Source organism: Apteryx rowi, unplaced genomic scaffold (assembly GCF_003343035.1).
Source record: "Apteryx rowi isolate R43461 unplaced genomic scaffold, aptRow1 scaffold_126, whole genome shotgun sequence".
NCBI classification, from domain to species: domain Eukaryota; kingdom Metazoa; phylum Chordata; class Aves; order Apterygiformes; family Apterygidae; genus Apteryx; species Apteryx rowi.
Window position 1 is genome coordinate 778971 of NW_020447486.1, and position 24527 is coordinate 803497.

General features: G+C 43.5%; 1 protein-coding gene and 1 long non-coding RNA gene across 17 annotated transcripts in view; one reads left to right on the forward strand and one right to left on the reverse strand.

Moving 5' to 3' along the window:
* Window positions 1-19946, forward strand: part of LOC112961031 (neurotrypsin-like) — a 31963-nt gene extending 12017 nt beyond the window's left edge. For 6 of the 15 annotated variants that reach the window (XM_026055839.1, XM_026055840.1, XM_026055841.1 and 3 more), the window contains 11 exons: window positions 5-152; window positions 966-1144; window positions 1559-1700; window positions 2755-2957; window positions 3477-3618; window positions 3870-4096; window positions 4663-4741; window positions 4987-5109; window positions 5627-5907; window positions 7744-8006; window positions 9118-13206. In XM_026055839.1, coding sequence (XP_025911624.1) covers window positions 5-152; window positions 966-1144; window positions 1559-1700; window positions 2755-2957; window positions 3477-3618; window positions 3870-4096; window positions 4663-4741; window positions 4987-5109; window positions 5627-5907; window positions 7744-8006; window positions 9118-9180 — 1850 coding nt within the window. In that variant the 3' untranslated portion in view covers window positions 9181-13206. Of the gene's footprint in view, window positions 1-4; window positions 153-965; window positions 1145-1558; window positions 1701-2754; window positions 2958-3476; window positions 3619-3869; window positions 4097-4662; window positions 4742-4986; window positions 5110-5626; window positions 5908-7743; window positions 13207-13879; window positions 14581-15011; window positions 15320-16593; window positions 16624-17428; window positions 18795-19395 lie in introns of those variants that run through there. The other 9 variants (XR_003251920.1, XR_003251922.1, XR_003251921.1 and 6 more) reach the window with 9 other exon arrangements.
* Window positions 19947-20086: 140 nt separating this feature from the next.
* LOC112961034 lies at window positions 20087-24422 on the reverse strand. 2 transcript variants are annotated; one of them, XR_003251925.1, is made up of 3 exons: window positions 24311-24422; window positions 23950-24170; window positions 20087-21740 (listed from the first exon to the last, which is right to left on the reverse strand). It is a non-coding gene; the product is annotated as an uncharacterized LOC112961034 (long non-coding RNA). The 2 variants fall into 2 exon arrangements; XR_003251924.1 differs by lacking the exon at window positions 20087-21740 and having other exon boundaries at window positions 22717-24170.
* Between the last annotated feature and the right edge of the window lie 105 nt (window positions 24423-24527).

Genomic DNA, 24527 nt, shown 5'->3' on the forward strand with positions numbered 1-24527 from the left:
ACAGGTGTAGGTGCGCCGCTGCGTTTGGTTGGAGGGAAAGAGAGCTTTGAAGGACGAGTGGAGGTTTACCATGATGGCAAATGGGGTACCATCTGTGATGACCAGTGGGATGACCGGGATGCTGAAGTGGTTTGTAGGCAGCTGGGACTCAGGTAATTTCCCTGCTGTACATCATGGAGTGGTAACGAAGCTGGGCAGAAAGAAGAGCATGAGAGCATGGCCCTTTAGTATAGTACCAGCCGTTTCTAGGGGAAGTTTACAGAAACCCTGGAGAAGATAGTTCAAGACTGATCATCCCACAAAGGAATTTTGTATTTAAATCCTCTCAGTTAATTACAAGTCTATACCTCGAAAAAGGAGTTGGTGTATCCCTGTCCAAGGTTGGTTTATATTTATCCCTGTCTAGTGTTTTTGCATACATGTGAATCTTTCTGTCTTCTTGGCCTCAGTGATGGCTCACCATGGTGATTTCCATATGTGAGCTGCATTTGTTTAAAAAACTTAAGTTTCACTGACTGCCTTTATTTTCTTGTGTCAGCAAAGCAAGAGGGAACACCTCATTCTCCCCTGTGTCATTCAGCATTTCGCATGGGAGCCATTGTGTACTGAGCAGTCTTGAAAATCAAATCAGTATAGAATTGCTTAAGAGATGTTTGCAATTTTGAGATCCCTCAAACCTTTGGCGTTTTGCATGTCACTGAGATTGAAACGTCATTGTCCTCAGAACTTCTCAAGGGTTTGAACTGTTCATGTTGTGGGTGGGTTTTTGTTACGTGTTAGAARGACACATTACCTTTTCCAGTGAGACATTTTAGTTAACAGTTGGCAACACCACTGCATCAGAAATACAGATTAACTGTGGAAGGACACTGACCTAGTGTAGACAAGTCCCTGTGCAAGGCACAATCCAAGTGAACAAGGCTGTATCCTTCCTTACTGAGCATATGTATCTGTGTTGTTTGCAGTGGAAACCCAAAGGCCTTGTCATGGGCTCACTATGGGCAGGGATCTGGCCCAATCCTGCTGGATGAAGTGGAGTGCTCAGGCAATGAATTCTCACTTGACCAGTGCAAGAAGAGTGACTGGGGGCAACAAAATTGTGACCACATTGAAGATGCTGGGGTCTCCTGTGACCCTTTCACAGGTACAGATCTGTAGCTCTATGCCAGTCATATGCAGCCTTTCTTATTCCCGTATTACACAGTCTGCTCAGCAGATAGCCTCCCTGCTTCAGGATCCTGCAGTCCTTCTGTGTGCAGCTTCTGCAAGGATTGCCAGCTGTGGAGGCAGAGAGCAAGCAAGCAGGGAATGAATCAGAGCCAGGCTAGGTGGCCTTCCCATTGCTTTCCACAAGCCTCATGGAAAGGCTGAGGTGGATCCTTCCCTGATAGATGGGCATATTTGTGAGCAATGAACATTTGGGTTTTTTGAGTATCCATGGATATCTATGTCTTCAGTCTCTTCCATTCACAGGCTGTGTAGAGTCTCCAGCAGTGGGGCAGGGGCCATTTCTGTTCTCCCCTGCTGACTGCTGATCTCTTTCTCCCATCCCTTGCAGAGGGCACTGTCAGGCTGACTGGTGGCCGCAGCCCCGGTGAAGGCAGGGTAGAAGTTTATTATAATGGAGACTGGGGCACAGTATGCGATGATGGCTGGACAGATCTCGGTGCCCAGGTGGTCTGCAGGCAGCTGGGCTTCAGGTAGGACTGAAGAGTGTTTTGTAGTATCTGTGCTTCCTAATTTCAAGGATTAGATTCCATGTCCCTTCACTGCAGTAGGCTGGGCCTTACTACTTCAGTGCTGTCTTTGTTAGATGCGTTATTGCCATTATAAAACTTTATTCAGGAAAGRTTAATAGGTGTCCACATCCTTTTCCAGGAAAAAATCTTTTTCATCTCTTGCCTTGGCCTGTTTTGAAAGCAGACACTAGGCTTGGTACTGTCTTTGAAAATTTCCACCAAAGTTAGAATGTTCTCTTAACATTCCTTAAATTTTCAGCTGTATCAGCTCAGCACTGCCACCCTGTCTGCTTTGTCAGCTAAACTAGGTCACATGCTTCAGTATTTGAATGAAGACCATTAGGGCAAAAAAGAGTAATGTTAAGGATGTTCATAATGCTGTTCTTTCAGCCCGCTGGGGAATGTCCCCAGGTATGAGTTGGGGGAAGATTTTTAAAACCAGGATACTGTAGTCTTGGGGCCCATAAAGCTTTCTGTGGACATTTTAGTATGATTATAATATTCTTGTAAAATTTCAGCTTTACAGGCTGAAAAAATACTTGACTAAATTCCTCCCTTTGAGTTAAACTGCATACAGTGTTTGTCACCTCGTGTTTAAAAGTTTGCGGCTTTCTGCATTTCAATTCCAGGTAGCATTTCCTATAAAATTAAATAGAATTACTTATATGTTGATATTTTTGATGCCTCTTCTCCTCTGCCACCTATTCCCCAAAGTGTTGTTTCTGGTGTCACGTCTGCAAAGCAGTCCCTGTGGTATAGCTGGCCCTCTGTACTACTCTGACTGCATTTGGCTGGGCACAAGAAGATGGACTGATYTGAGCAGGCCTCCCTGAAAGCTGAAATCAGTGAGATGTCAGCTTCTTGGCTGCCATCCTGTGGGTCACTGAGTGGCTTAGGTAGGGAGGCCACCACTATTGCATTTGGTCTCTCAAGGGGGGTCTGCTTTTGCACATGAGCTTGGGTCCCTCTGTGGGGTTGGTGAGTCTTAACGGATGTTTCTGTTTCTTTCCTCTAGTGGTCCTGCTACTCTGGCCTCTGAAGGGGATTACGCTGCCGGCCAAGGCTTTATCTTACTGGATGATGTGGCTTGCACAGGGACAGAGCTCTCCCTCCTGGACTGTCCCCATAGCAACTGGGGGCAGCATGACTGCTCACACGCTGAGGATGTGGGAGTCCACTGTTCTCCTGAGAGCAACACGGTCATTGATGGCAACCTGGGTAACTTGCCTTGCCTCTTTCCCGGGACAGTGGGAAAGTGTCAGTTGTTGGTCTGTTCCTTTGGAGACTCTGACAGGTGTGGGAGTTCTCCCTGTGTTGCCTCAGTGAGGGGAATTGCTTTTGGAGAAAGGATCCTAGGAGCCATCCAGCCATGAACCTCCCATTAGCCGTGGATGTCCTGGATCAGGGCCACAGAGCTGTTGCTCCGAAGGACATACAGCCAGACCCTTCCTAGCATATGTTTAAGCTTGTCCATCTGTTCTTGTTCTCTTCTTTACTCAGCTTCCAGAATATGATCTACTAATGGTTTCTAGTCTGTGTTAAATAAATTAATATCCCTGTAGTCTTATGATTCAGCAGGGAGGTGAAATGAGGGACATAATCTTTATATTAAAAAAATCTTTATTTTTTTGGCTTACTGATCTCTGGGATTCAGCTTTCCCCATAGAACCCAAGTTCTAGACACCTCATGCGCTCTGGTATTTTTGCTTGCAGTGGCCTATGTGTTTTCTCCTGCAGGGCCGCCTGTGCGGCTGGTGGATGGAGAAAGCACCAAGGAGGGACGGGTTGAAGTATTCCTGAATGGGCAGTGGGGCAGTGTCTGTGATGATGGCTGGACAGACAGAGATGCTGCAGTGGTTTGCAGGCAACTGGGGTTCAGGTAAGAGATCTGGTAGATGCATCTTACAGATAGGAGAAACTCTCAGGTGGAATCAGCTCTTTCCAGACCTGTTTCTGGGGACTCTGTTTCTTAATTTTCATGTATCTGCATATATTTGAGGAAGTAGGGTCCTGTTCTCACACTGCCTACAGCACGTACTGGAGTACTGTGTGGAATGATACATAAATATTACTTCTCTTAAAATGTGCTGGTGTATCAGGTTCACCTGCTTCCTGCTCATTGCAGATTAGCCATCCTCTCTGTCATTGCAGTGGTGCAGCAAAAGCCAGGGGAATGGCTTATTTTGGTGAAGGCCGTGGGCCCATCCATCTGGACAATGTAGAATGCAGTGGCATGGAGCACACCCTGGAGGAATGTGTCAGGCCTGACACTGGGATTCACAACTGCTGGCACAGTGAAGATGCTGGTGTGATTTGTGACTATGTGGAAGAGAAGGTCCAGGATATCAGGAAAGCAGGTGAAATGCCCATTTCCTGTATGCAGAAATCTAGGTCTCCAGTTGTAAGATATCTGCAGTGCATGCTTTTACACTTTTGCCTGCAATTCTTCCCTTTTTTGATGAAGCTACAAAATAAGCATGTCCTGTCCTGCACCTCCTACTTACACTTTCCTTGTTTTCCTTATCTTTTCTTAGGAGCACAGGGTGCTCCAGACTAGAGTCTGAGGAGCTCCACCCATTTCAGGCCTCTGAGCCTGCAGAACTTCCCAGCAGCCAAGTCACTGCACCTGTCCTTAGAGCAGTAACTGTGAGCAAACTTTGGTTTCTAGAATACTCAGGAAATAGTTGTAGAGGTCCTGTTCCTGGCATAGGATTACAGATACTGGAGGTAAGCACCTCCACTCGAAGTGAGGAAACCCATGGGAACAAATGTTCTATGAATTCTGCACACACAACACAATGCAATCAACTACCATGAGGATTAATGCCCTCTGGGAAGGGGAATGATATCTAGGTTCTGTAATAGCAGTTTTTCATACTTAAGTTGAAGGTGTCTACTCAGCTGCTCTAACTTTGCTGTGCAGGTCCACAGTTTGGCATGTGTGGGATGCGCTTGCTTCACCGTCGCAAGAAAAGGATCATAGGTGGAAACAAGTCTCTCAGGTACTACCCTGTTATTGCTGGGGAAGGCAGAACTGGTCCAAGCTTTCCTACAGACCCTGGAAATAGTCTAGCAAATGCTGACTTCATTGACATATTTCCACTGGTGATTCTTGAACTGAATTTGAGCCAGTGGGCCCATCTAGAGGAGAATGCAAGCCAGCTGAGGAGAGATGGGACAGAGTGGATCAGAAAAGAGGAAAACAGCTCCTGTGTATGTAATGCCTATTGTCCTGTTTCTCCCTCAGAGGCGGTTGGCCATGGCAAGCGTCACTACGGTTGAAGGGTTTTCATAGAGATACTCGTCTGCTGTGTGGAGCAACGTTGATAAGCAGCTGCTGGGTAGTAACTGCAGCCCACTGCTTCAAAAGGTGTGTTTGTGAGTGAGGAGCTCTGAGGGATAGTAAAAGACTAAGAAGATAACCTCATATGAGGTTATCCTTCCACCCAGTGGAACCACAGGAGCGAAGTTTCTAAGCCAGGATCTTCAGGTTATGATGTGTGATCTGGGAGCACTTACGGGGATGATTAAATGTAGGCTGGCTTTATCCCTCACTGCTTACACCTACTTTGAGATTTTACAGCTTAAAGGGAACCAGCATTTTGCTATCCTTCCAGTGATTTAAGGATCAGTGAGCGGGTAAGGTCAAAAGTCTGTTGCAACTGTTGTAATCATTTTTATAGAAAAAAGCCTTTTGTATAGCAGATACTGATCTGCAGCACCCATCAGCTGCAAGAGCTGGCGTTATCCCATCTGCTAAAGGGAACCACAGTCCTGTAGTTGCTGGTTCTGTAGGCTTGTGAAGAAGTGGTTCAGTCTCCTAGCAATTGAGGCTTGTGTTTCTCTCTCAGCAGGAGTACCAACCTCTTGGGTGTCTCTTTCTCCAGGTTTGGTGTTGATGTGCGACGATATCTGCTGCGTGTAGGCGATTACCACACAGGTGTGAAGGATGAGTTTGAGAGGGAGCTGCCTGTGGAGAGGATTGTTCTCCACAGGAACTACTGGGCCAGCAGCAATGACAATGACATTGCCCTGGTCCGAATGCGGGGCAGAGAGGGGCACTGCCTCTCCTTCAATCGCCATGTTTTGCCTGTCTGCCTTCCTGACAGGAAAGAGAAATCTGACATCAACAGGCAAGCCTGCATCATCTCTGGCTGGGGAGACACAGGTAAGTGACAGAGCTTTGAGGAGCAAAAAAGGTGCTGAAATCTGGACTCGGGAGTCTACATGGGCCATTAATTTACATCTGCACAACTCAAGGCCATGTTCTTAATGCTCCTGTTCTCTGTGCATGGGCATGGGCTGAAGGAGCAGGGAAGAAAGGTAATTTTGTGCCTCTGTGTTTTCTTCTGATTTTGAGGCTCTCTTGGGCCTGCCTATGGTGGAAGTTTGGGCTACCATAGCATCCTTCTGAAGCTGTGGGAGAGAGGAATGCTGCCATCTGGTCACATTCCTCTTTCTCATCCCTTCTGCACACGTTTGCCCACAGCAGACCCCTTAGGCAGCATCCTGGTGCAGAGCTGGTATACAAAGCCCATACACTGTTCAGGAAGGCCTCCATGTTTCCATGACCTCATGCTTTCTTTATGCTACTCTAGTAGTTGAATGAGGGCTTAGTGATAGGGGGAATCTCTCTCAGACTATGTGCTCATAAAGGGCATGTGCCTGGGGAACAACCCTAGCCAAGTTTTCTTCCTGTGCAGTTGCTGGCCTTTCTGGTCTGCCAGGTCACTGTGCCAAATCTCCCTGGATTTTGATCCTGGGACTTGGAGGCAAAGCATTCCCATTTGGGCTCTGACATTGGTTTTTGCACTAGGTTCAAGACAGCCTATACCTGCTGTCCTGCAGCCCATTGCTATGGTGCTTCCTGGGTCAAAGGGACAAGGGACTATTCTAGAAAGTATTAATTATTAAATATTTAACTCTCTCAAGGCAGTGTTTTAAAATGCTGGGCTTGTTGGAGCCCTGACATGGATGCATTAGCAAGGTCTGAAAACAGCTTTAAACTCTAAACAAAGCTTTATGACCAGCTGTCCAGTCCTACCCCATTTGGGGTTCATAGATGCAGTGCAAGGCTTTGGGCAGGGAGGCCTTTCTGAGGCTGCTGTGACTGGAGCAAATCCATATGTCTAGAAAGACTTGCTGCCAAAAGGCAAATAGTCCCAGGAGTTTGTCTGTTGATCTTGGACTTACCCATCCTTCCCAGCTGTCTCCCTGGCTGTTACCCAAGTGCTTAACTGAAAATATACATTTGTCTTTGGAGCCAGTTGTGCGAGGTGCATGTGTCATGTTGGGGTGTCTGGGGAAGATCGAGGAGCAATTTAGCCATGTAACTCCCTTAAGCTGTACTGGGAATTAGTGGCCAGAATCCATCCCACACACCAAACCCAGCTTTCCAGCTGAGAAGTAAAGTTACACCACTAGCTTGTGGACTTGCTGTAAATCTTAGGCACAGAAAGGCTGCACTCTAATATTACACTCAAAGATTATGTTCTGAGCAAGTCTGGGGTTCAAAAGATATTCAAGCAAATAGAGGCAAGTCTGGCCAAAGATGAAGTGAACTCCTTTTGAAAAATATTTGGATGCTTCTSAAACGTCTTCCAAAACTTCTCTGAGGATTGAGCACTTCACAAATATTAATGCATTTATTCCCTTGAGAAAACACTGCCCTTGTCTTACAGATGAGGAAATGGAGAGGTAGAATGACTTGAACAACGTTCAAGTTACTTGTTGGCAGAACCAGGAATAAGAGTCATCCTTTGATCTAACCTGCTTTCTCCAACCTCTTCCCCATTTCTTTGATCTTGCAGCTCTTTTTTGCAGTCTGGCTTTGCAGTACTGTTTTCTGAAGTTCTAGTGGTTCAGAGATGCTGAACTAGGCCTATTTTTGTGGCACAGCCTTGACTTGAAATGCATAATATCTGTTTTTTGTGCAGAGCACTTGCTTTGGGTTGCCTGCTGTTGTCCGTATATGAATTGGTCCAGCTTTTCTGTTCTGTTTCAGGGAAGTCCTATTCAAGAACGTTACTGCAGGGGGCGGTGCCTCTTCTACCACGGGAAGACTGTGAGGTCCGTTACGGACAGAAGTTCACTAACCGTATGATTTGTGCTGGGAACCTCTCTGAAGATAAACGAGTGGACAGCTGCCAAGGTGACAGCGGTGGGCCACTCATGTGTCAGAGATCAAATGGACGCTGGATCATTTTGGGGATCACTTCCTGGGGTTACGGCTGTGGCCGGAAGGATTCCCCTGGTGTGTACACAAAGGTCAGCAAATACGTACCCTGGATCAAGAAAGTGACCAAGCTAAAATGAAAATGTCTGAGCTGTAGGATCTTCAACATATGATCTCTTTTGCCGTGCAGCAGCTGAGGGCTGTAGCTTCTGGCCTGTGCCTGACAGAGATGTTTTAGTTTGTTATTGGACACTGGGAAAACTTTAACATAGGATTTGGAGAGAAACAGTTATGGCTGATTTCTTAAAGTCTTTGGTTTCACTTTAGTTCTTAATCTCTTAGCAGAGAAAGCAGGTGCACCCCGGTAAGACAAATAAGTCTCTGTTGCTCTGGCTGAGTCCTGTAATGCAGTCACACTTGTCCCTGTTCCCTGGAACACAGAAATGGTAGGAGTGGGGAGATACCTGCCTCTGTAAATCTCTTCCCCAGTTTTTGTGTGTTTGCACACTTGAAAGAGACTGCAAGGATAGGTGAGATGCTTGGGAGACGGCACCAGGCTGTGGCATAGTGGAAATTTTCAGATACTTTTTCATAGATACTTCAGATCTTCATATACTTTTACATAGCTCTCTTGGGCTCCAGGAATGAGAAGCTGGATTTGCCTGAGCTGAAGAATAAGCCAGCAGGGGCTTTTTTGTTTGTTTGTTTTTGTTTTTCCCCTGTTATGTCTCTAGGGGGAACCTTTTCTCTTCCAAATAGTAAGTTTTCTCCTACATGGTCCCTTTGAAAGTATCTGTCCCTGTGAAGAGATGTTTGTCCCTCCATATGTAACCCTATATCACATGTTTCCAGTTGCCAGATCCTGTAGTTTTATTGCTGCTTTCTCACTATACAGTGCTTTTTTTTGTTTTTCATAAAGCACCAGCTCCTGGAATCAGTTGATTGTGTGAAAGGAAGCCTTCATTTTTAAGAGACTATAGCTTTCTTGTCCTCAAAATTACTAAGAACAACTTAAAAAATGTGACCTCAAAAGGCCTAATAGACATATTATTTTTCTTTAAATCCGAATGTAATGTTAATCTCAAACATACAGGTGTTGTGAGTCACGATTTAGCAGCACTGCAGGGAATTTCTCTCAGTACATCATAGTTATTAACTGGACTGTATTTATGATCTTAGTCATTAATATCTCTGTGTTCACAGTTCTCCTGTGGAACACAGAAATACTCCTCGGGTATAAATACAGAACAGAAACACAAGGAGTGAGTGATTTGCTTGACGTGTAAAACAGTAAGTGTGTGGCAAAGCAGCTTCCTGTTTTCCTGAGGTGTGCGCTGCTCTTGCAACCTCTTGGATATCCTTTGTCTCTTTTCTTCTTTGCACTATCTCTTTTCATCCTTCTCAGTGGGAGTAAACTGGCTCAACTGGAGTGTATGTAAGCAGTGACATCAAGCTGCAGTTTAGGATCAGATACTCTCAGCCTGAGCAGAAATAATTCTGAGAGAAAGCAGGAGTTGATGAATACTTCAGTTTTTTCCTCCCCTGTTATCAAAACAAATGAACRCTTTCCTCTTCACAGGCCTTGATTATTTTGTAAGTTAACTTATTATTCTTGAGTAGGTAGAAAAATATAAAAATAGTGTGTTCTAGTTGTGTGGACATGAGCCAGGGAGGAGAGAGGCCTGTTCAGGAGCAGGGACAGTAAGCTTTGGTGCATGACCAAAGACCTGAATGCGGAGTAACAATACAAGATGGGACATGTGGAACTTATGCCAGACGTACATGTTTTGGTTCACTAACACACTAGAAGGTAGACAATAACTGAGTCGTACTCTGGCCTGCTGTCTGGAAGGTCTGCACACATGACACTGAAAGGTGTAATACCTAAGTCCATATTATTAGGGCAAGAATAGAAGACAGGTTAGAGCACAGCCTGTGGATTAACAATGTCATGTTACAGGACATGTGGTGATGGAGTCCTTGAAGTTGCCTTGGATTCAACAGGCAGTGATTGCTTAAAACTTTAATTTGGCTTCTACAGAACAGCTTAACTTAAACGTGCTGACCTGGTTAGGTGTCTGATTTTTTTTTTTTTTTTCCCTATATGTATGCTTAACTAACCAGTTGCATTTACTCTCCCCAGTCATTATAGGACAGTTAGATTACGAATACTGCAATGGCCTGTTTAAAGATTCTGCTTGGAAACTTATTTTTTAAAGGATTCTAGAAATCTTTAAAATGTGCAATGCCAGAACCCCTGCAACTTGGCCTTTGAGACCGATCTGATCTGTTAGTGCCTCTCTGTGAGGGGCTGAATGTCTGCAGTGCAGCCTGTGCTGGTAACCCTGTTTGAAGCGCCAGACTTGATCCTTCTGTAGTGCTGTGCTTGGCTCCACACTGGCTGTGTTGCCCTACAGCTGCTGGCAGAGTGTCCCTAAGACACAGACTGCAAACTGCTCACTATTTTCCAGAAATGAAAATGACAGAAGGACCAAGGACATTTATGTTAAAGACCTCTTGTCTTGCAGGGGATTGAATCCCAAATTTTATACTGGCAGGAACAGTAACTGGCTGGGAAACATGAAGGGATTTGGCTTTTACCTTCAGCCCCCCCCAGGACAGAATTCTACAGCAGCTCAAGTGGAGTTTCTGTTCCCTGGGTGCTGCTATGTCTCTAATTTAACCTGGTTTGTTCTTGCTTATGCTCAGAACCCCAGCTGAGAGAGAAACCCTCAAAGGATTGAAAGTGTAAGGTTATTTCCGTAAGACTGCTTCACTGGTGCTGTTCAGGAGTTAGCAAAAATTGCCATGTAACATGAGTGAGATACAGGCCTGACATTGTCTTCTGAAATTCCCATGTTCATGTTCAGAATATTTCCTTCTCCTAGACTTTGTCACTGTGACAGCTGTGAGACTCRTTGTCATTAAGATCCTGTTAATCCTGCAGGAGCCAGGAGGAGGGAAGGAAGTACCCCATCTCCTTCACCTAATTTTACACCTTACTTGTACTATAGGCAATTGTATAAATACTCTTCTCAATCATCCTAACCTGTTTCAGAGCAGCATTATTGCTCTTTACTGTTTAAATTGGGACTGTGGTCCAAACCAAACTAACGCAGTTTGCTGCTGAGGCTTACTGGAGTTGTCAGACTGGATGAGGCACTCAGTTGCTCTAGGACTGTATTTCATGTCTAACAGTGGCCAGCAGCAGATGTTCCAGATGTGACTGAGAACTGGACAAATGTTTTAACAGCCTTTCCTAAGGGGGAATTTTGTTTTTGACCCCTTTAAATTCACTGTTTGCGTTACTATTACTATTAAGAATAAAAGTACAAGGACTCATTACTCAAGGTGTTATACAAACACTAAGTACTGTCCTTTTGTGAGTCTTTTTTCTGAAGTGCGAGGGTTTATATCCCTAACTTAAAAAAAAAAACTATTTAATGTAACCAGCCTTCATCTTTCATATGAATGTTTAATCCCTTTATTTAATCCAGCTAAGCTCTCAGCCACAGTATTTTCTGGCAATAAGAACCAATATCGTTTTATTCTCCATAGCACATCCTTTCCTTTTATGGCTCCTGAATGAATTGCCTTTCACTTTCATTGAATCCCATCTATCTTGTGTTCTCTGTTWTGAGAGGAAATAAGGGGCCTTGCTTTATATTTTTTGTTACTCGTTACTTTACAGATCATCTCCTCTCTAAAACAGTGTCTTCTCTGTCTGTCTTCAACCCAAACTGTCTGGGTCTCTTAATAACGTGGTGTCTTTCCATGCCTTCTCTTTCTGATGGAGTATAACCAGAACTGAGTATAGTTTGCCAAAGGAGGCTGTGCCATCTGCTGTTTATTTTCAGTATTATTTTCTGTAGTAAGCAATGCTGTCAGTGATTTTAGCACTACGTGTAAATTATGTATGTGGGCTGGAGCTAGCTTTAAACTTGCTGGTGTGGTTTTAGTGGCAGTTTAGCCTACAATGGGCTGAAAGTCAGCCAAGGTTAATTCACCCCTTGTCTGAGGCATGTGTAGCAGCCCCTCTGAGCTCAGAGCACTTGCTTTAGGTATATCTGTGTTATAATGCAGCTCTGGGCAGGGAACTCCTGACCAGCTGGGTGGAGCTTTGCCTTGGCTGATACACCTGTAGGGACTGATACTGTCTTTCTTAGCAGCATTAGTCAGTTGGATAGGGCTAATGCACCCATGCTGTTTCCAGGAGCTGACAGCTTTTTACTGCTGCTGGCCACTGCACTGTGCCATGGGGACGTGGCCCGTGTTACACTGTGTGAGACAGGCTCCCAGAGCAGTGGGACACATGCCGCTTGTGTGGGAAAGGGAATGTCACTAGGACTGAGTGGGAGCACTGGCAGGAGTGGAAACACAGCCAAGCTAAGGGCATAAGGATCAGCTGTTGAGGCTCCAGTTCTCTCTCTTTAAGGGAATACCCCAGTGCTCTACAAATGCTGACCGAGTGCCAATGCCTTTCTGACCTGTTGTGCTTGCACTGGCACCGTCATCAGCCCTGTCTTGACACCAGTCCAGGCTTTGGCCAGCTGGACCTGGATTAAAGGTTTATCCCTTTCCTGTAGCTGAACACTGCTCAGATGTTCCGTATGAACTATGTTCTGTGCTGCAGTTAATCAGGCAGCTGTTTATTAACCTGGCAAGATGTTGATTACCCTTGTAGTAGAGAGTAACAGAGCAGTTCCTCAAAGATATTAATGGAGGGGTTGGTTAGGGACCAGGAATGTGGATATTTGCTATCTTAGGGGCAGAAGTGGGCCTGTTTTTTGTCTTGCTTCCTTCCTTTCTGAAGCCAATATCCTGAAGTCTCTTCATCCCAAAAGAGCTGCTGTGATCCATCAACCACTTGAAGATAATTTTTAATGTTTATATTCAGCAATCAAGTAAAGCTTTTGATGGATGAACTGTGCTGTGGTATTTAACACCATCTTGATAGATTCCCCAGGAGTTTCTTGCAACTAGAGAATATGGACAGAGGAGCAGGACAGCTGCAGTGGTAATGAGCTTGGGACTGCTCCTGTGGAACAAGGCACTGTGGCCTGCACCAATGTGTGTCCCTTGGGCTATAGTTTCACTTGTTCAAAAAATATTTCATTCCCCACATCAAGGAGAACCATTCACTTGTGTAGTAGCCCACTGAGTCCTATTAAACCCTCTTCTACTAACCAGAGGCTGAGTACCTCTAAAATCAGTCAAGTGCCAAAACTGTCATGTCCCCTGGATTAACACCAATAGTTCACAAGATATACTAATAAATGGATTATACTGTGACTGCGTGGGGCTCTATCTTATTTTTAATAAAGGGACTTGCTCTAAGGGGTGGGTTTTAGCATTTTTTTCAGCACTGAGTTAAGCTAATTGATTTTTTTCTGTTAATGTTATTTTTAGAATGGCTTGAACCTACTAAAGTATGTTACAAAGTCAGCATCATGTTAGTTACCATTATAATGAAATGTAACAGCTTTTCAAATGCCACTTTTTGTGAATTTAGAACAAGTGAAGGATATTTGCGAATCAACTCATTACACTTAAAACTTAGCAGCATTTGATATATCAGTTTTATAATTTGTTATTTGTTATCGTTGATCTTCCTATACTTCCTTTGAACACACTTGTATAGCATGATTTAGTCTCCTTTCAGTCTAGGATTCATGTGTCATCTGTCTAAGAATCGAAGCCAAACTGTGGAATAGTGGAAGGGGGAGGAGGGAAATGCAATTTGAATTTAACCAAGACACTGATGCAAGAATGGTGCTCCCTCCAAGGCTGAAATCTATATTACTATATAGAAAATCTGTTTTGAAAAATAGGTAGCTCACTGCAAGGTTACTGCTACTGCAGTGACTTTCCTAAGTCTTTAGGGTTAGATTGGGGTTTGGTGTACTGATGCCTCCAGACTCCAAGTGTTATAGTGTGTATTTTTTAATGTGTTTACTGTCTCCAGCCTGCTTTTGGGAACAGACAAGAACTCACTGAAGAGAAAGCTGTTTGTSGTTAACACCTTCCTTGCTCTGTGTCTGACTTCTGGGTTTTCTACACCTGCTTACATTTCCTCTCTTGCTTGTGCAAAACTGAGAGCTCATGGTTGAGGTTTTGTGAGAATGGATGGCATGCGTATCAATGGGAGAAGCAGCATGTGGGMGTTTTAGATGGCCTTCCAAATGCCAGCGGGCACTGTTTCCCCAAAGAAGTTCTACAATGCTGTTCTGTACTTGCTGCCTGGGAAAGAAACAAAGCCGAAACTGTGGTTAAGGTGAAAAGTCTGAGTCTCATGTTTTGTGTTAAAGCACTTGCCTGCTGCCTTCATGTGGTGACATGGCTTGGGAGGAGCGCATGGCATGTGCTTGCTCATTTCACATTGCCAGCTGTAGGAGAGTCACCTTTGGGTTTTGAAACGGAAGTATGAATTGGGAGAAAATTAGGCTTTGCTCCATGCAGTTTTTTACCTAGTATAGCTACTGTATTCATTAGGAATGACCAAGGCTGGCACTTAGGTATCACTGCTGAGATTGAAAAGATTCCTACTTGGGCACAATTTCCACTTGCTAATGGAGGAAGAAAATACACTGCTTGGACAACCTTGGATTGCTGGGCTGGACACTTGTGCCACAAAACTGACAGGTCTACAGGGGCTACTGAGCATTGGTAAGAGATTTGCTATGGGATTGTGCTGTTATGTGGGAAAGTGAAAAGAGGAAGACAGAGCTAACAAAATGGATCTTTAAGTAAATGTGTGATCCTTCTGAGTCATTTGTGTTTAGGAAAACCTTTGGGTTGAACAGTTGCTGATGAGGAACAGAAGTAGGACAGACAAAATCCAAACAGATTAGTGAGACCCCTGTGCACCACTTGATCCTCTACTCCCTGCTTTTCAAATCCCACACATTCTGCCAGAAATAAAAGGCATCTTTCTCTCCACTGATTTTCAAAACTAGCCTGTCACTTGAAAGGAAGAGACAGCTGCTTTGGACCAGCTTTACCAAAAGGGAAGCTGTGAAGCTGTGTTGCTCTGATGTCAGCCAAGCAAAAAGTCTTGTAACTCCTATCTGTTTCTGTTTGCACTGGCCTTCGTACAGGCATGAGGGCAGCTTTGGCTCAAAGGGCTGAACTGGAAAGTGGTGTCACTCAATGCTGGGCCCAGATCGAGGAGCTGCCCAACAGGGGAAACCAACTGGCAGGAATCAAGAGTGCAGCAAATTCAGCAAATGCTTCACAGTGGAATTAACATGTTGATGAAATCCCAAGCCTGTGCTAGCCCTGAGGCCTCAAGAGGCAGCAGAAGGTAGCTGTCAAACGTTGCCATGAAAAGAGATTGTGCAGCAACTTGCTGTCATGTTTGCATGAAGTGCTAGCCTGGGTAGTGGGCCCTCCTCACTGTGTGAAGGTACTGAGTGCAGGAGCGATTTTGCGATGGAAGTGTACCTCTCTAAGTAGCTGGACAGTTCTGCTGAAACCATTTGAAAAGTTTAAATTTCTCTGCTATTTCCCACTCAAAAATAGAACAAAAAAAAAAMCTTCCAAGCAAAAACCCCTCTTCTTTGCAGTTTAACTAATCTGCTCTGCTTAAACCTGAGCTGCAAAGAAGAAAATAATTTCTAAAGGTTATTTTCTTCCTTACTGTTCCCCCTACCCACCTACCCTTCCCACTCACCCCCACCCCTTGCATACACAGGCTGGATGGCTGGAGATAAAGCAAGATTATGACCTCCAGTCATGGGATGGAGATGTTTAATAGGGGACAGGTTTACTACTCAGACTATTTAACACTATTTAACACCTGTATTTTTTTAGAACCAGTAACCAAACATGAGAGGAAATCTCTTACTTCAGGTTTACCATTTCAGTATCTCTACCAAGATTAAAGAGGAGATTCTGTGATGCAGCGCAGCCACTGAAGTCTCGACCAAATCCTTTAAACTCCTCAAATATTTAAACCACAGCTGTGTTGTTTCAGATTTTAGAAATCTTTATTGTCATGTGAGGCTTGTCTATGCAGTTACACTGGTTTAACAATTTGCTTAAACTGATGCAACTGTTGCTGATACTGTTGAGGGTGGGGGAAAAAGGGAATCTTTGGATAACATGACTCTGCTCAGCTGAGGCAGGACTGTCCACACATGTAAGATGCCTGTTAAAGTAAACAGAGTGCATGCAAATTTCATGTAACTTTTATATTTAACCATCCTCAAGAAATATAGGTTGCTAGATTCAATACCAAATGTGAGGACAAGTGTGATGATAGAATTATACAAATCTATTTTTCTTCCCCCAAGAACATGTGGAAGATCACCTCAGGAAATGCATTTAAGTTTTGGATAGTAAATTTACAGGAATTCGTCACAACACTTCTTAGGCAAATGGCTGAAAATTAAGATCTGCCTAAAAAAAGTTAATAGCCTCTAAGTCTGCTCACAAAACAAACAGCTGTGAGTACCTGCTGGGGACTACTCACCTACTTAGAAGAGAAAGCTGAAAACAGAAGCAGCTGATTTGATCTAGGATCCCTAAGTCTCCTAAAGGAGAAGGAGTTCTGCTCAAAGAGCTTGCTTCCCGAAGGGAGCCAGGCTAGGAATTCTGCCAGTAAAATGGAGTTCAGACAAATGCTCTCAACCTGTAAGCATCCACCTAATTTTAAGGATCAAATGCTTTGTTTTACAGAGCACCCTGGAATAGATCCCGCTTGCTCAGGTAGGTAGGGCTAGGTAAAAGAGAAAATATTTTCTCCCTCTCTTCTTATAGAAGCAGAAAAGTGACTGAGAGGTATTACCTCTTCATCCAGCAGCCCAGGCAACTTTTAGTCACTGTCTTGCACAGTGTTTTTGCTCGTGTCTCCTCCAAATGTCTTACACAAAAGAAGCTAGTTAAAAACTTTATTACTCAAATCTCTCACCCACACTCACGAGTACCAAAACCTGTCATCAGGGTCGTTTTCATAAATGGAATCTGGCACGGGTTGTAGCGTCAGCACTTCTGTAAGAGAATCTTGCCCTGAACTGACTTAGCTTCTTAAACTTCTGAAGGGCCATAACAAATGACTTAAAATTTTCAATTAAAAAATTGTGATATCCTTCACTCTGAGCTTCAATTACTTTTCTGAGGAATGTTTGTGCAGAATGCATAGACTGTTTTACTGTCCTTGTCTGTGTAGAACACAAACGATTTTACCATCTACTTACTGTTGTACATTGCTGTTCCTGCACTTCAGAAGTCTTTTCTTAGCAGTGCCTAATCTTTATATTTTGAAAGACTCAAGTGCCAGAAGAGAGCCATAGTACAAATTTTGCCATGGCCAGTTTTATCTGAAGAAGCAGGTTTCACAGCAAGTAAAAAGCATCCTCTCCTGAAGATGAGAGAAGCATGTGAATAGAGCAGAGCAAGCTACCACTGAGTTTGCGAGATCATTTCACTCAGCCAAGATCTGCTTGCATATGTTGCCAACTAGTAAATATGGCTCTTGACATGAATGAATGGGCTTTCTTTGTCTCCCTAACAGTGATCCTTTGCGTAACCAGTCAACTGACTGTGCCCTCAACAGCAAATACAGAAACCTAACTTCTACAGCAAAGGTATGTTGGGAGTCAGCTACTGCAGTACTTGTATCTTTTTTTTCTTTGATTACCATTTTTGATTTCTAAAACTGTAGATTGATAAGGCAAATCACATTTAGAAACTTTGCTTGATTATTTCTTGGCAGACTGAAAAGTAAATAAGCTGAGGAACCTATGTTTTGCTTAATGTCTCCATCAAAAAATGTCCTGGTTGTTTTTTTCCCCTTTGAGAAACAGAGAACATATCTTTCCAGTTCATTTTAGGTTAATACCACTCCTTTAACTTATCTGTGAATTTACATTATGTATTAGATCCTGCCAGACAGACAATTTTGGTAATGGCAAAAGAAAGACAAGAGCATGAAAAAGCAAACAAATGCTCCTGTATGTTACTGTGAAGGAAAGAGGATATATACTTGTAACCTGTGAAATACAAGAGGCCAGACTAAATATGCTCAGTGATCCTTGTGGGCATTATCTGTAAACTGCATCTTATGCTTTCTGAAGAGTAGTAATTATGTGCATACATGAGATCTTAGCCATAATTGTAGTCTCTCACTTTATAACAATAATTTTAACAGCTGTGGTAAACAGTGCTCCCCTAGTGACTCCATCTTCCACGTATGTATGTATGAGTGACTCATCTCAAAGTGAATTATTTTTTGGATAAGATTTTAATACTAGGCATATATTCACATTATATAAGATTCCAAAGAATGAACCTCTTACACCATCAGTTCAAAATCTCCTGGGGAAAGGATTAGCCAAAGATTGAAAACTGCTAAATCCAAATGGAGGAAGCTTGTTTTCTGCTCCAGAGTTTGTGATTCCTCAGAGTAGTTTTGCTTTCAGCTTCCCAATATTCAGTGTCTGGGAAAGCTTTGTGTATCTTGCACAGGCACTTCTCTGGTTAGAAGCAGAACAACTGGAAACTAGCTAACTGTGTTTTCCCTTCTTTTGTGCTAAAATAATATTTGCTCTATCTATYTTACAATCCCAGTGTTTTGAAATAAATAGTAATGGGATTGTTGATTGTGATTTTTCTGGAGACATTTAATATCTGTTATTAATAGTGATCAGTATATCGTGAAACTGATTTTCTGGCGGAGCTGATTTTGGAAAACAGACTACTCTCTGATCATTGTCACTTCCCAGGGAACAGGAACTTAAGATACAAAAGTTAATCTGCAGTTTACCATAGTGTCATAGTGCCAGAGCATGAGAAGCTATTCTTCTGCATGTCCAATGCTTTACTTGGAAACAAAGCCATATGCGTGATATAAACAATTTGCCTTTGCTTGTCATTTTTGGGTGCAGTATTGCATATGAAAAGACAATGAAATCTTGCACAGTCAGAATGTGGCTGAACAGCTGGGTCCCATTGCATCAGCAGTGATAAAATCTCAAGAGCGCTTTCTTTTGTTACTGAGTCTGTGTTAGACTCAAAGCTTTAGCAAGGACACGTCTTGCTTTCCATGTGATCAAAAGTAAAAATGCACCGGACATGACTTGTGGAGTACCACAGGAGTCATCAGTGAAAAGCAGACACTTCTGGGRTGCAGCACAGACTCTCTTTGATTTTTAGTCCCTGGTGAGAACTTAAGACAGGAAACAAATGCAAATGTTGCAATTCTGCTTCAGGGTAGGTGTGAGTGTTTGTGTCTCTAGTATGAAACATGCATTCAAAATTTAGTATAATGGAGGCACAGGAATTTTGAACAGTAATTTCCTTCCTCTTAAATAAGAGTGCTATATGTATATCCCTGGAAGGGAGAAACCCTCTTAGTAGCAACCTTGTCATCTCTGCAGCATTTTTTATTGAATTTCCTTCTTGCTAGCAGAAGAATGCTGAAACTGTCAGATATTATTTTTCATGGCCTCCTCAGCAATGACTATATTTTCTGTCTGTTAGGAGATCCACAAGGGAAAATACATGCCTGACTCATGCAATAAGATAGCTGGAAAGAGCATAGATGAGAGGTGATGAACTTCTGTGCCTTTCCAGGCCATGGCCCTCAGGACAAGAAGTTAATAATCACACCTGCACTCCCTCATGTTGACCAGAGGAAGAACACACCCAGGTCTAGTCTGCACAAGCCAGAAGACACATTCAGTCTCTTGAAATGCATTTTAAAATAGAAGCGCAACTTTTCACCCAGCATTGTGTGCCTCATTACTTTCATCACCTCTTCTGTGCTTTCAGCCTGTGATGTTTGTGAAAGTAGGATTTTGATGGAAATTTCTACAACTTGTAATATCCCAAAGCTGGAAGGAGAAAGAATGTGAGTGGGAATTACTCTAATACAATTGAACACAATGTGCTGAGGTACGCTTATAATTTTTAGCATGTCACATTAGCAAATGTTTGTACTGTTTCTCCTCTCCTCAGCCTTTTCTTGGTGTTATGTATATTCTGTACTGTATTCTGGTAAAAGCTAACAGTGATTCAGTGTTACATACGATGTTGACAAGATATCGGTGAGTACCACCAGGCTTAAGCCACGACTGTATCTTGTTGCCTTATTTATGCTATTTCAAGTACTACAACATTCAGGTTATGTCAGGGTGCTAAATCTCACCCTTAGTTTTCTCTCCATTCCACAGATAGACCTTATTTTGCTCTTCTTTCATATCTCCCTTTTCTCATCAAAACACACCTCAATTTCAGCTGTATTTTTAGATTTTTTATTTATTTATTTTTTAGACTACCACAATCTCCTAAGCCATCTTTTCCCCACGAGGGAACCATTTTTCCCTCAGATTAAACCCTTGTTTCATGCAGCATTCCATAAAGTTTTGTGATACCTTCATATATTTCTGCTTTCTGATATAGCAAGGATTCTTTGCAGTGTATTACAGCCCATGACCCAGACTGCTATTGCTGTAGACTGTAAGATTTCCTACTACCTGTAAAGTGTGGGTGTCTCTAATTACTGCTGCTGCTGTGCGCTAGCAGGTCATCTGGCAGTACACATTTGATCCAGTTGGGCATCAGCGCAGGATAACTTTTCTGCCAGATTAGCCAGAAGACGAGACAGAATTTGCTGCTGTGTGCTATGGCCTATTGCCGGTGTACCTGGCTTGCATTGCGCTCTGCCRAGTGGACTATGTAACGTTGACCTTGTTGCATTGCGGGAATGTGTGTGGTAGATTGCTTGAACTAACGGCCTGTTACCAACATTAGCCACTGTCTTGGGAGAAGCACCAAGGCAATGCCATTGGATGTCACTTGCATCCTGGTGCTCACCAACCATTAACATGGTGGAAACATGAAAAGCTATTTTCACCTCTTTGTTTTCCCTCTGCATTCTGCGCTGAGGAGCAGGCAGCAAGCCTGTGGTAAATGGGCCTCGCTTTGTTTATGAAATTTGTGCGTGCAGGAGAAGCTCTGCTTCTTTGTCTTTCTGTGCTTGTGTCTGTTTGTTTCAGAGTTGTTGCCGGCTGCATCAGACACAGAAACTCAGAAGAAGGTGTAGGAGAGGACAAAATACCCAGGCTCGGGTAGTGCTGTATGCCAGACTAAGGGTGGGTAGAGTGTGGTGAGCACAGCCAGCCACGGTGGGTAGGCTGGGGAGTTGTGGCTGTGGCGTGGGGCTGGGAGCGTGGCGTGCAGTACAAGTATGCACTCAGGCAGAAATGGTGCCGTAGCTGCTTCTTGGCTGAGAGCCTGGCACTCGGCTGAATGCCCAGAAACAAAATACAACAAAACATAACCATCCCAAACCAAGGAAGAGCCTGCTCGGCCAAGCTTCCTCATCTGGAGCAGTGGCAGCCCCCACAGGCTCTAGGGGCTGCACATCTTTTTTGGAGCATCAAATTCAGATAGCTTGGTCTTGGAAGCCTCATCCTGCTCCCCCATAGTCTCTTCCCCCATGGTGTTCTTGTCGTCTTTTTTTCCATTGGAAGATGCAAGTTGTCCTTGAACTTGGGGAGTCCCAAATGCTCCCCCGGAGGATCCCTGTTGAATTTGGGAATTATTTCTGCATCTTAATATAAGTAGTGATGATTCTCCTTATACCATGGAACAGATGCCCTGCTGCCAAGGGCATTCACTGCTGACAGCCTTCTTGTGAGCCCAGCTCAGACTCTTTACCCTGCCCTGGCTCAGGTCCTGAGGTGCCCACATGAGCATAAAAGCAGAGATTTTGTGGTGGACTCTGTCACTCCTCAAATTCTCAGATGGGGCCCTGGCACAGCAGTTCCTCCCAAAACCAAACAGGTCCAATACTTCTGCCTGGTAAGACTGCGGTGGGCTGCCTGAGGAAAAACATCAGGAGGATGAGCAAAATCATCAAGTTTGCAGTCTGCGTTGCGGCCTACTGTCTTTGCCCCCGGCTGTGACTTTGGGCCAGATTCTGATTTATCAGCAGTTCAAAACTGTTATTTGTAATGGTTAGGTTTTATATGGCATTTTGAGATTGTCTTAGTTGAAGTCATTCAGTAGGAAGGTAACAAAGACCCAAGTCTGGAAAATTTTAAGTGAGAGGGTACTAGGACTGAATCTACTTAAAAAGAGAAGTGATATTCAGGGTCCCTAACCTCAGAACACTGAGAGTGAAAACAGGGCAAGAAGAGCCCATGGGCTAGACAGTGAAGGACCTCAGTGTGGTGGATGACGTGGTTCCAGCTAGAATTACTTTGATGAAGGTACCCCTTTGGGAATCTGTGGAGAACTTTGTGCCGATAGAGTCACTTTGCACCAGCTCAGCATTTGACCTATTGCTGTGGTGTTCTACAGGATATTCGGTACCCTATAATCAGATCTATTAGCTTTGTGGAACGAAAGTCGAGGCATTTTGACTTTGTAAAACTAAGGTCAAAGCATTTTAAATTACTTGAAGCTCTAAATGCCCAGGTTGTCTTAAAAAGCATTCCTTGCTTGCCCTTACACACTGTAAAAAGGGACTGAGCACAGTAATTACCTAATTGTCTGTGTGTTATTAGCTCAAAGGATAATTACAACAGCTATTGTTAATTAATAGTATTTCTCACTAGCTGAAAAACAGATCCTTGGCAATTTTTTTTCACAAAGGAAGAGTCTCTGTATTTCAGAGATCCTGAATTGCTTTAATAGGCTTTAATACATACATTCTTGTGCAACAGACTATTAAGGATAACATCACCCTTCAGATGTCAATCCTTGTCTTATGGGTGTATGCAGGAGTATAAATGAGCTCTTCCTGTGAAGTGAAAGTGTATACAGGGGTAGCTTGTTCATAAAATTTATGACATATTAATGTTGTGAGAGTTTATTTAGCTAAATAATGATTTATGTAAAAAGACAGTAAGTGAATACTCTTTCCATATATCTGCTTATCACCTCAGATAGCTCCTCAAGAGGATCCCTTAAAGGAATTGTGTAAGTATTTTTAGAACAGTAGCTTTGGGCAAACAACACATTAAGTTGGATGAAGTTTTGGAGAAAGAGTTGAGGATTAAGAGGCTGTGGACTGCTCCCTTTTTCTTTACTGGTAGGAAAGCCACTGCCTTCCTTTAATCAGGATACTGGTCTCTCCAGGGAGTTACATTACCATGCTAGGTACTGGCATTTATACCAGTATACATGGTAAGTATACATCTTACAGCTGATGGGCATCATACTAATGCATCTTTCTGTGTTCAATGTATTAAATACTGTGTTGGTAAGCATTATATATATAAGAACAAGACACACAAGTAATTTTCCCTTGAGGTCCAAGAGGCATCTCTTAAGGCCTGCTGTGAGGACCCATCAATTAACATAGATTCTCTTTGATCAAGGACTATAGTGAATTAAGATGAGGGACATGGTAGTTCAGTTTCTCCTCAGGTCTAGGATCACCACTTATCAGTACTTAATTCTTTATTCTCTAGCTTTTTTTCTATCACTTGCTCTTTTTTTCCTCCTTACAAATATGGGAAGGCAGATGTAGCTCCAGCCTATGGTTGTTAGGTTCAAACTTAATTCTGTCTTAAAGAGGAAACTTATCATTAGTTAATTTACAAGTTTTCTATAGTAATGAGATAGATAAATAGGTCCCCCAAATAAAGCAGAATTTTAGAAACAAATGCACAAATGAAAAACTTTTGCTTTGAGTATAATATGAAAAGAGTTCCTTAGGGCTATAACTGTTAGCCTTACTAATAATTTGCTTTATTTATCTTTCCATATAGAAAAGCAGGGCTTTTATTTGAATCTTTTTGTCTTTAAAGAGATGGGGGTCCAATGTGCTGAGTGGAACAATATCACTTGATTCATGGCAGTTATCTCCTTATGTAGCTGCAATGTGAGTTAGTGCCTCCTTTTTAATTTTAGAGCTGCCCTGAATCCTTCAGTTGTCGTTTCCCCTCCCCCCCCCATTTCCTCCAGGCTGCTCTGGAGAGAAAGGTGCTTTTTTGGCCTAAGGAGAGAGAACAGTGCAGCTTGACTGTGTTTTTTTGTGTTGTTTTTTTTTTTTTGAGTAAGGCTCCTTCTACTTATCCTTACCATAGAATTCAGAGAGGTATTCCCTTGTGTTTCATTCCCTTGGTGTTCTTTTCTCCATTTTCTTTCCTGTTTTTTTTTTTATTGAAAATGCTATTGAGAATTTCCGTATTTCTTTCCTCTGCACTCAGCTGAGCGTAGCTGAGTTATTTCTAGGTTGTGCAACATCGCTGTGGTGCACTGTGGGGGTCAAACCGGTGCTCTTCTCTCGCCGCCGGTGGTACCTGCAGACAGAACAGATAAACCACTAGATTCCGACGCGCAGGAGGAATCTGGGCTATTTCCGTGTTAGATTGCTGAAGTAGGAAAAAGAGGGAGAGAGGGGAAATAAGGAGAAAAAAAAAAAAAAGGAAAGAAAATCCACCTTATTAAACTGAGTCTCCGGCACCAGCCGGTGCTGCGGCTGTTGCAGCCCCTCCCCACCCAGCTGGGCCGCGGGGGAGGGCCGCAGCCGCCCGCGCCTCGCCGCCCGGCCCCGGCCCCGGGGGAGGACGAGCCGTCGCCTGCAGCCCCCGCGGCGGGTGGCGCCGGGGGCTCGGACTACAGGCCCCGGCATGCAACGCGCGGCTCCAGGCCCCGGC